The following is a 12050-nucleotide window of genomic DNA, read 5'->3' as shown; positions in this document are numbered from 1 at the left end:
TGTGGTGGAATGAAAATTCCTACACCAGTAACTTAATCTCCTGTAACTAATAAGCATGTTAATTATTTAATATGAATAAATATATCAAGTGAGATTATTATGTAAATGCCAAGGTACCTCTAGTGGGATTCTGGCACCTCTAGTGCCAAATTCTGGAACCAGAGAGAATTTCACTACAAACAGGGCACATTAAACATCTTACCAGGTCGCAAACTCTGCTGGAGGGAGTTTGAACCCCTGGGAGCGGCACAGATACACCAATTGTCTATGGGACCAGGAGCCTCTGCAAAAACAGTGTCCACATTTTATTTGGCGTTTCTGAGTTTGCATTGTATTTAGTAAGGACATACCTTCCATTCCGATACTACATTTGGAAACAAACAAACAAACAAACAAAAAAGCCAGAGAAATCTAAAATAAATGAACAAAATACCTCTACTTTACCACATATGTAACTTTCACTGTAAGAGCAATAGGCAATAAAAATGGTATAAATGAATATGCAGGCTGTGACTTTCTCGTGTAAGACACTTTTCAGATTGCTGAGCATACCGTACAATTTCGAGCACTATTACCAAGATGGGGAATAGTCAAGGAAGGCAGTTCCTTAGATGAAGTAATTAAAGTTTACAGGGATAAGAAGGAATCAGATTGCCCAAAATAGTGTAAACTAGATATCATTGCAGCAGGGGTCTTTGTCTTGCTGTGGGCCTAAAGAGGCTGTAAATGATCGTAATATAATATTTGGCACAAATTTACTGGGACCATGTCCTTTTAACTCATAATGCTAAAACTGATTGTGACTGTTTGTATAACGAATATAAACAGTGGATGGCTACTAAGATGCATAAGAGAAATGTATAAGTTGCTCTTCAACCTGATTTATGTTCAGAAGAAATAAACATGAAAAATTGGACCCCACAGTTGTACAATTTTATATTATGAAGGTTACCAGACAGTCAACAGTTTAAGGATATTGTCACCAATACACTTGTTTACCAAGTGCAAGCACATGCAAAAGCCCTCGCTACGCATGAGCCATTTGGGTAACACTGCCAATAAAATGCTTTGGAAGATGTGGGAAAGAAGTGGGGGAGGTTTGCCACACCCTCCCCTTTTATGCCCTGTGAAATAGGGAGCTTAGCTCTTCTGCCTCCAACCTTAAGCACCCATCAGCTCTATTTTGCAGTCAATCATGTTTGTTTAACTTTATATCATAATTCAGTTCACTCATTTTCATGTGCCCAAAATTGTTGCCATTTCACCATTTTGTGACACTTCACTTCGTATTTTTTATGTTTCCTTATAATTGAACAGCACATGAGATTATTCAGTATAACAACATTCCATTTATAAGTTCAACTATTTTTTTACATTACTACCCATTAGTATTTGGATTTAGTTGCTGCATTTTCAATTGTATTAACCTGATTTATATTGTTTTGATTCTTGCAACATGTAATTCAATATATTTTGATGCCACATGTTAGTTCATTTGTTGTGAAGGGTTATTGCTTTTTGAAAATGTATCCTTTCTAATTAGTAAGCAGTTCTTGCTTTCTTTTTTAATCAGTACTGGAGGACACCTTGTAGCCTAGAGCTTTAGGACCTTCTACTGCATATTACATTGCTATGTAACATTTTTTTAATGAATAAAATTTTTCTTCCTTCAAATTCACATCACAAGCACTAGTAAGATACATTTTTGCTTTTCTACTCAACTGCTGTCTTAATCTTATGTCTCATTTCTTTATTTCCTTGCTGTTTCCAGGCATGGCACACTGCTGATTAAGTGAACTTGTGCACTGCAAGAAAAAGAACACTCCTCTTGTCTCCACAACCTTTTCGAGACCCTCCCACTTATAAACACTTCCGAAGCTGCTACTAAAAATAACACAGCAATGTGCAAGTCAAGCTGGCAGTCAGCACAATAAGAAAATACTGCCTGAGCCAGTGGAAGACTACCAGGTAGTAACCATATTAGCATGAGGTATAGAAACAACTGCAAAATTAACTTCAGTGCTCACCTGTATCCTTACGCCGCACAAAGGCTTCCCACTGCTTAAACCAGGCCATGCTGACTGCATAGACCACCCCAGGGCTGTCCTGGTTTTGCTGAAATTCTCGGTTCAGCTGGAAGACAAAGACACCATAAGTTAGTAATGTTAGATGAACATCACAATGCAAACAGTACAGCCAAATTTTCGCCCCAACTCGAACTTGAAGAGAAAAGTGCTATAAAACTGGATGGCGACAAAGAGAAACACAGCATAGCCCCACGGTCGTCTCCTCCTGCTGTTGTCTCAATTTCAGTGCTGTTTTCTTCATACAGCCCAACCTAATATATTAATGCAACATCAACTTTCTAGAACAAATAGCTCATCCCCATCACAGGAAGACTTGATAATGAGCCCGCTATCACAGTACTTACAAATGGACATCATTGTTTCCAAAGCTATTGGTATGTTTGCTAGTATACGTGCTTGCTCTCTCCCGCATGACTTGCAAGCTAGACGCCTCGGCATATATTACTACTTGGTGTTTAGTCTTACCGAAACCACTCAAAAGTGGGGTATCTGGATTTGGCTACTACATTGGGTTAAGGTAGTGCAGAAGAGAGCTGATGTGCAAGCTTCTCACAGAGTTTGACCAGACTTCAGTACGACGGTCCTTGTGGTAGATAGCACCCGGAGCCTACGACACTCAAAAGCACTTGAAGCCTGGGACTAATGCCCGTGACTCTGCTTGTATGTGATAAATACAAAAGATGTTCGCTGCAAGAGATTTGTGAGCCAACAGACTTCAATTATCCCTTGGAAAGGTGTTGCAGAGTCTCTTTAAAGCAGCAATTCCTGGTGGCACACATAGCTATGGTATTACTTGTAAAAGTCCACTGTGATACAATATTGCAGTCGCACTGCTTGCAGCACAATCTTCTGTGCATAGCCTCTTCCATTTTTTTCTCCTACAAAGCAGCACAGGCATGTACTCCTAGGCCATGGACTCACAGAATCTGTAATTTGGCTGCTCTGACTAATGAGCCCTTCTGCATTAGTCAGGCTGCAAGTTGTTTTGGGCTAGTGTATAGGGCCAAGTTGTATGAGCACCCTTCAAGTTTTTGAGAGTTCAAGGGCAGCAATATCTTTATGTTATGCGATCATGCCTGTCATGTGTCCTTGCTTATGTGTATCGACAGTTTTTTGCACTCCAAAATAATGTTAGAAGTGAGCACAATGTTTGAATAATATGGCAAAGCAAAAAAACAATCCAAACTGTCTCAATGGTGTAAGAAAATAATTGTGTTGAACCTGAAATACAATATGATGCCACACAAACAAAAATTGTTTACACAGCGCTGTATGCCACATGTAAAATAATAAAATAAAAAATAGACACAGTTTTGTCGAAAGGGTGAGCCAATGCATGTGATAGCAACAAACTGGAATGTTGTATAAGAAAGGCTAGCAGCTAGTTCTTTTAGCATATAATCTGAAGCAAATCAACAAACTGCTGATATACCGTATTTACCCAAATCTAACGCGCCCCCAATTCCTATGTGCACCCCAATTTGGCAACGATAAAAAAATAAAAAAAAGAGAGAGAGAGACTTGATTTAAACACGCACCCGAATCCAAAAAAAAGAAAAAAACTGTACCTAATAGGAACGAGCACGCGATTTCCACGAACGGGAGAAAAAGGGAGCAAAGTATTTTCAGCAAGGAAAAAAAATGTTTATTTACCTAATCACTATCACTCTCAGAGAGCTCTTTGTCACTCTCGGACCAGAGCATCTCGTCTTCAGTTTCGTCCATAGCATTAAAAATTCCACATTTATTGACGGCCTTCTCAACTATGCCAGATGGAATCCCATTCCGAGCTTCAGCCACCCACCTTGCCTTGTCTTCAATCGAGGCACGCTTCAGCCTGTCGCCTGATGTGAATGTGTGGCTCCTGTTGACTAGCCACTCACTATACAGTGCCCGCATGCAGTCTCTCAAGGGCTTGTTAATGTAAACGTCCAGCGACTGAAGCTGAGAGGTTAAGCCATCTGGAATCACCACCAAGTCTGTATGGCAAGCAGCCAGATTATCTTTCCCGCGCTGATCCCCAAGTTGGCGCCTGGTCTCTTGCGCCGTACACCGTCCATCCAATCAATAACCAGTTGAGTACACATCCAACCTTTTTCGTTGATGCGCACTATAACGCCTCGCGGGAAGTTTACGTTCTTTGGAAGATTTTACATTTAAATTCAAGGAAAAGGGGCAACTTGGCGCCATCTGCTGTGCCCGCCAGCGTTGCCGTAATGCGAGTCTTCTCGTTGCCCGTCATTAGCATGCAGACTTGTTTTGCCCCTCTTGACTCGACAGTCGTATTAGAAGGCATGTGCTGCAACGAAATTATGTATTTCTGAAAAGCAATCAGCTTTTGCTCAAAAGCCTCCGGGAGCTTCTGGCATATGCCAGTTTGCCTGCACAGGGAAAACCCCCACCGCTTCATGAACCGCGTTATCCAATTTCGGCTCACCTTAAAATCACTTCTCGAGAGGCCTCGACTCCTAGCTATTTCGTAGGCCTTTGCCTTAAGTACTTCAGTTGTGACAGGCATGCGGTCCACTCGAAGCTGCCTCACGAAGTAGGCAAGCTCATTTCAAGGCCGGGAAATTGCTGCCAGCGAAAATTTCTTTTCTCAGTTTTCGCCAATCACGAACACAGCTCTTCGACATGCCGAAATAACGAGCTGCCTCCCTGTTGCCCTTCTCTTCCATGCAAACAATAACTTTCTGTTTAAAACCATTATTGTGACGGACCAATATTATTGGATGAAGCATCCATTGGGCCTAGGGACAATGCTGCACAGGCCGAACTCAAAAAGGCAGCAATAACAAAGGAGGGAAGAAAAAAAAAGTACACACACTTCAGCAATAGTGCCGCCACAACTGCGATGCTGGTAACAAGGGGAAAAAAAAAATGTGCTACCATACTTGCCAGCAACAAATTGGTTGGTGCTGTTTAATGACGATGACGGTAGGCTGCGATGGGGGAGCCAGTTTTGGTTTGTACCCGATTCCAATGGGCATGCGAATTTTCGACCTATATTTCTTCAAAATAGGTGCACGTTAGAATTGTGTAAATACGATAATGAAATCTGGCAGCTGCAGCGATCGAAGCAACCTTCATATATGAAATTACAAATGTTTTTGAAACTGGAAACATAATTTTCTTGGCATTATTATTTTTGTGAAGTGAATCTGCCTTACAGATGTTTTGAGCAAGTTTCTGTGAAGATATCTAGGCAAACTTTATTCTTTTCTGCAGCACTTGAACTACAGGCTAAAGATTTTCTTTTTCTCTCAGCCTTGACAGAATTGCAATTATATGATAAATAACAGCTAATTACTGGAAGCTAATCTTTACCTTCCTAGTTTTAAATTATTTTTGATCAAAGAAATTGCCATTTTGACATCTAGGTTGTTTTTGCCTGTAGAATGAACCTTTTATAGGAAACAAGTAGTTTCGAAAACTAACTTTTTTATTGCGAGTTAGCATAACGACCCGCAAGAAAATACCTAATTATAATGTGAAAACCTGTCATGCTTTTTTTCTAAATGGGATAATTGAAATTTGTTTGCAGATTTGAAATATCTATTTAATGATACGCACGCATGATAATTTTACATGACAGTATGATAATACAGTACAATAATAAATAAAAAACTTTTTTAGGACTTTTTTTAAATTTAAAAACTTTTGTTTTTAATTTTCGAGGTGCTCTTGCTCTCTTGTTGCTTTTGTGTCTACTTCTTGCACGTTTCTCAATTTAACATTTTTCCGCTCGCCAACTTGTCATCGGTGTTCTGAGTCACCTCCAGTATGTGTGTATTTCTTAAGTACTTAGGCAAACACATGCCCGGAGAAACAGAGGTGAAACGCCCACGCGCGTCTTTGATGCATGCACGATCGAGTTGGTAAGTTGTGTCACAGCGATTACTTACAGTTATAAGTTACGTACAGTAAGTTGCGTCACAATGGAAACAGATATAATTCACCAACTGGTGTTGAGTTCGTTGCGTCGCAACGGAAACAGGTATAATTCACTAACTGCTGTTGAGTTAAAAAGTGGGTTGGCATTGTGGCGTGTGACACAGCCACGGCGGAGCAGACGACATAGCAGATGCCACAGTGGAAGCAGATGAACGTGAACAGCATCAGGCGCGCAGATTGCCCCAAGGTCACTTGGGCTGGCTTGGGACGTTTGGATCACGTGATAATGGCAGCATGTGACGTAGCTACTTATGAGCTGAGGTGTCTGTGGGCTACCAGCAACTGGTTCAAGACTTGGTAAATCAAGGTGCTCAGAGTTAGCAAAAAAACCAGGTTGGGTGTTGATGCATGGCATGTGCAGCGCAGACAATGACTATGCCCAACTGCGCTGCTCGGGATGGTTGAATAGTAAACGATACAATGTATCTGTATTCCTGCACGCCATGCATTAATTGTATGCCCTTCCACTCTGCTGCTTTGAAGGATAGTAAAGCATTTAGATGCACCATTTGTGCATACATCGCTGCTGCTCTACTCCAGCGGCCAGCCTCTCTCTAACATGTGCAAAAAGCGCTGACAAAACGCATGTTTAAGTCAACCATATGACTACTGGCACCATCCGAAGTTCCAGTTTATTGCCGTGGATTCCTCTGTAGTTGCCGTGAAACTAAGTGATACTTAAATTGCAGATGAACACACTTTGTTAGACTGAAGCAAAAATACACATGATGATGTATGAATATAAGCTTGTAAAAACTGAAATACTTCTGTTGTGTTGAGCATTATGTTTCACCAAAGTTTATTACATAACGATTTAAGAAGGATAACTGGTCTTTGGGATTAAAAAGTGACAAAAAATTCATTTTTTGAAATTGACATATTTGTTTTTTTGCAAGTATTCTTCTGTCTCTCTGCAGATTTTCATACACCATGAAGTGAAAATTTTTTTGTAATGTCATTCTAGCTGTCCAAATTCTTGGTGCTGTTAGCATGCAGAACCTGCAAATAAGGGGAACCGACTTCGAGGCTTTTTTATAATTCGCCAGCACCTGTGTTGGAAGCTCTGCTGCCAATTTATGAGCATATTTATGAGCATTGCAAAACATGTGCACCGTGATTGTTGCTTTTTAAAGAAACATCAGTTTTTTCCATTTTTCTCAAAGATGTAAATTTACGACTGTTAAATTTTGAGGCCTCAATATCTCTGCAGCTAGGGCAGGTACAACAATAATCCTTTTTGCAATGCAAACCTGTATGTGTGTAGAATGCAAGTATGGGAGCTAAATTCAGAGCACAAGCTTTTTTAATTAATTACTCATCAAAATTGTAACACAATTCCAACTGCTTTTGAAAATAAATAGTTCATTTTTCTGTAAAATAACTAAGGCAAAAAACACACAAAAAAAACTCTTGCATACTTTCAATCTCTTGTCATTAGTCTATGTTGCCATATCTCAAATATCACTTTCAATTAAACACATTTTTTTCTATGACAGCCTTAAACAATAGAGGGCGAACTCAAGTTATCTCAGGAACAAGATGAGTTACAGGAAAAGTAATTAAATATTTGAAATGAGCAGAAAAAAAAAACTGCATAATCCTGTGCAGTTTGATCAAGATCACTGAAGAAATAAACAAAAAAAAATGCCTAAGATTAGTCTGCCCCCTTTGAACTTATTACTTTTTCCTACATACCACGTACCATTATCCTCCCTGAAACTTAAAATCAATAATGTTATTAGGCATGCAGATGGATGAAACTCTTTACAAGAAGTTAAGCATGATGTTATTAAGCATGCAGATGGATGAAACTCTTTACAAGAAGTCAAGCATGCTGTCTGTCTTCTACTGTTCAAAAAATTTTCAAGTACTGAATTCATATATACAGTCCAACCCCTTTATAATAGACACTGATATCAGAAACAATCAAGTACAAGGGACACCAACATTGCTACATTGAAATAGGGGTTCATAAAACAATGCATATGTGATACCTTGCTTTTAGAGATGCCTCATATAACAGACAACTACTTGCCCAGGGCATGTCTCTTGTATAGGGGCTCAACTTACCACCATGAAAGCGTAGAAAGCAGAGCACTTTAAAATAGTGACATTTGTCCCTTTTTGTAACAGACTAGGCTACTATTTTCAGAGGAATTACATTAATATGTTCAAAAGAAGTTTTAAAGAATATATTTAAACACTAGTATTTATGTACATATACTAATATTTAAATCCACCACTAAAAGCAATTTGTTGCTCAGAAAATGAAAAATGTTCTTTTTCGGGCAAGAGATTTGCTTACTGTGATGAAGGTATCCAGCTCAGCTTTACGCCTCCTCTCCAAAGCTTCCTGCTCACTCGCACAGGTGGGACATGTGTAGAGATGGGTGCAGGCGGGTCCTCCTCCAAATCTGCATTAATGCAAAGACAAATCGCAACACTCACACTTGTGTTGCTGTGCAATAATAAAATAGCAGAAAATCTATAGGAGGCATCTCCTAGTCTTTGAAATGCATAATGAAGGTGCCATGATATTGACCAAAACTAGGAGTTTGACATTACGTACGCAAAGTCGTAGCATACAATTGGCAAAAATGATCAAACCACAATATTTTTTAGTCTATTTAAAATGGAGATTTCTCCTTGTTCCCATTATTGCAGAAAACATTATATTTATTAATTTATTTTTAATACTACTTCACAGGGCCCTTTTTAGGGGCCTGTGAGGCCCCTAAGGAGGTTTTACACGGTTTTACACATTTAGGAGTTTTGCATGAGGGGTGGGCAACAATTCAACATATAGATGTTTAAACATCTTTAAAAAGTATAGAGGTCTCCAATACATTTGAGCATTTTCAATACTTAAACACACGGTTGAATACAACACATGCTCGATTTTAGGAGCCGGAAAAGAGAAAAATACCATGTCGTAATCTCCACCCATGTTTTAGTCATAAAAAGGAAATGTGTGTCTCCTGTAATTTTAGCACATGCCCTTTTACTTGTGCCCGCGTAATGTGTTTCTGCACGAGAAGCACAGCTGCTGGCATTGGTCAGGTATTTATCATACCGGCCTGCAGGTTATTGTACTGGAAGCAGCTTTCAGAGTAGGCACAGAAAATTTTATTATGACAGTATTCTTAGCCTGAGATGTGCCGGAATCATGAAGTCAGGGTTGTCAACCTGGTTTTCATTCGCCAGCGGCTGTGGAGCATCTGGCCATGTGCCATGCGGGATATCGCGGTGCACACACTCATGACACTACACTTCAGAAGTTGCAGTTCAAGTGTTGCATTTGTCGTTTTTTGTCTCGTTGTATTAAACGTGCTTGCATTCAGCATTACTTTCATGACAAATGCCGATCAACTTGCCCAGCTTGCCATTCTGCTTCAACAAGTAATAATAGAAATAATCCAAAAACAACAAACATGACAGTGCAACTCAAAAGATGAGATAAAATTGGCTATTCTCTCATAGCAGATAAGTTACAAGAAAGCAACTGATATGCAAGAAAAAGAGGGAGCAGTAAAGAGTAGGGGCAGCATAAAGTCAAGGAGATGGCAACTTGCCATGGAAAAGAGTAAGATGTTTCCACTGAAAAATAAGCATTACAGTATTACCAGAAACTTCGATGATATGACAAGGCAGGAGAGAAATTCGATAGTAGATTATACAGCGATACTGCACAATATCTAGAGCAACTACTTGACTTTTTATATTAAAACCAGTAGCAATAAACAGGAAAAAAAATTTTTTTTTGTGAAAGATTTCTACTATTACACATGTCTTGATCATACACACGCCTGTAGCGCTCGTCTTGTTTTTCTACCTTAGCTATCCTACGACGGGTGCATGAGATCACTGATGTTCAAAATGTTTTTTTTTTCTTTACGGTGAGGGCTATATTCACAAAACACATGAAACATGCTCTAGAATGAAATTTAATCAAGCTTTCCCGTCGGTAGCTGCATAGCTAACCGAGAAATGGAGCCTCTTTTGTATTCATTTGAATATCTGGTTAATCTCAAAGATAAATGATATCCCTGCCATATCTGGGCACCAAATCTAAGGCTAGATGCTGTTGCAAGTATTCCTTCATAATTCTTACTTTTTTTGATCTCCCCGCACTAGTGCTGCCACTTTTTTTTTTCTTTACTATGGTCTATCACTGCAGACACTGCGGAATCAGGGCGTAGATGAAGTATATATAAACATTCTGGAAGAAATCTACAGGGGATCAACTGCTACCATAGTGCTTCATAAAGAAAGCAACAGAATACCAATCAAGAAGGGTGTAAGGCACGGGGACACAATCTCCCCAATGCTATTTACTGCGTGCTTACAGGAGGTTTTCAGAAGCCTAGAATGGGACCAGTTAGGGGTAAGAGTTAATGGAGAGTACCTTAGTAACCTGCGCTTCCCCGATGACATTGCATTGCTGAGTAACTCAGGGGACGAATTGCAACTCATGATGACGGAGTCAGACAAAGAGAGCAGAAAGGTGGGTCTTAAAATGAATCTGCAGAAAACAAAAGTAATGTACAACAACCTCGGAAAGGAGCAGCGTTTCGAGATAAGTAATAGTGCACTTGAAGTTGTAAAAGACTATGTCTACTTAGGGCAGGTAATAACCGCAGAGCCGAACCACGAGATTGAAGTAACTAGAAGAATAAGAATGGGGTGGAGCACATTCGGCAAGCACTCTCAAATTATGACAGGTAGATTGCCACTATCCCTCAAGAGGAAGGTATATAACAGCTGTATCTTGCCGGTACTTAGCTACGGAGCAGAAACCTGGAGACTTACAAAGAGGGTTCAGCTTAAATTGAGGACGACGCAGCGAGCAATGGAAAGAAAAATGGTAGGTGTAACCATAAGAGACAAGAAGAGAGCAGAGTGGATTAGGGAACAAACGGGGGTTAAGGATATCATAGCTGAAATAAAGAAGAGCAAATGGACATGGGCCGGGCATGTAGCACGTAGACAGGATAACCGCTGGTCATTAAGGGTAACTAACTGAATTCCCAGAGAAGGGAAGCGGGTTAGGGGGAGACAGAAGGTTAGGTGGGCAGATGAGATTAAGAAGTTTGCAGGTATAAATTGGCAGCAGCAAGCACAGGACCGGGTTAACTGGCGGAACATGGGAGAGGCCTTTGTCCTGCAGTGGACGTAGTCAGGCTGATGATGATGATGATGATCACTGCAACATTAATCGAATATCATATTCTGTCTCCACAATCAATTTAAGAAATCAATAGTAGATATTTAGTCACTTACGAGTCATGCAGATATTCCCAGACTGACTGAGACAGCTGGAGGCAGAGCTCTTCTGCAATATGTGCCTTGGCCGGCTGCACACCTGCCGAGCAAGAATGCCCGAATCTCTGTGAAATACTTCTGCAGGGCAGTTTGAGCATCAATTGTGTTTCCTTAGAGAACACAGATCCAAAGAGACAATGACTACAAAAGGTTCGTTAAAACAGAAAATGCTGCAGCACAGCCAAAACAAAGTGAGAGCTTCATTGAGCATACTGGCACTGTAGGATGTGGTTAATTTCAATACACTAAGGTGACAGTCCACAGACACACACTAAAGCCTCTTTATAAACTGTAGTAAACAGAATTGGAAGAAATGTTCATATAAATCAAATGATGAATTACTGAGCGTTTCAATAGAGTAACCAATTGCTCACTAGATCATTATAGCAGTATTTACTAAATAAATTCACAAATCTTGTTATTTTGCATAAAAGCAGGCCACAAAGTTACAGTTATCATCTTGTGACATTATTGACAATGCTGCAGCAACAAAAGACACGTCTGGATCCGAGAAGTGCCTTTCATGAGATGTGCTTTCTTTCAGTGCTTAGCACGCTACGAGGCTCACCTTATTTAACCAAGTGCAGTCAGATATATCAGTACTAATAACAGTGATTAAATGTGTAAGTGTACCAAGTAGCATATTCGAATAAATCAGGTTCAAACTAACGAGGCCTATTCCTATGC

At 39.9% G+C, this 12050-nt stretch overlaps 1 protein-coding gene across 5 annotated transcripts in view; it reads right to left on the bottom strand.

Moving 5' to 3' along the window:
• The window catches only part of LOC119177341 (Ubiquitin specific protease 20/33), a 110907-nt gene that overhangs the window by 21173 nt on the left and 77684 nt on the right, over nucleotides 1-12050 (bottom strand). For all 5 annotated transcript variants that reach the window (XM_075878410.1, XM_037428815.2, XM_037428817.2 and 2 more), the window contains 4 exons: nucleotides 11322-11403; nucleotides 8347-8455; nucleotides 2028-2133; nucleotides 203-283 (listed from right to left, as the gene is read on the bottom strand). In XM_075878410.1, coding sequence (XP_075734525.1) covers nucleotides 203-283; nucleotides 2028-2133; nucleotides 8347-8455; nucleotides 11322-11403 — 378 coding nt within the window. The remainder of the gene's footprint in view (nucleotides 1-202; nucleotides 284-2027; nucleotides 2134-8346; nucleotides 8456-11321; nucleotides 11404-12050) is intronic.

This window comes from Rhipicephalus microplus, chromosome X, assembly GCF_043290135.1.
Source record: "Rhipicephalus microplus isolate Deutch F79 chromosome X, USDA_Rmic, whole genome shotgun sequence".
Lineage (NCBI taxonomy): Eukaryota > Metazoa > Arthropoda > Arachnida > Ixodida > Ixodidae > Rhipicephalus > Rhipicephalus microplus.
This window is presented reverse-complemented; position numbering and strand designations above follow the sequence as displayed.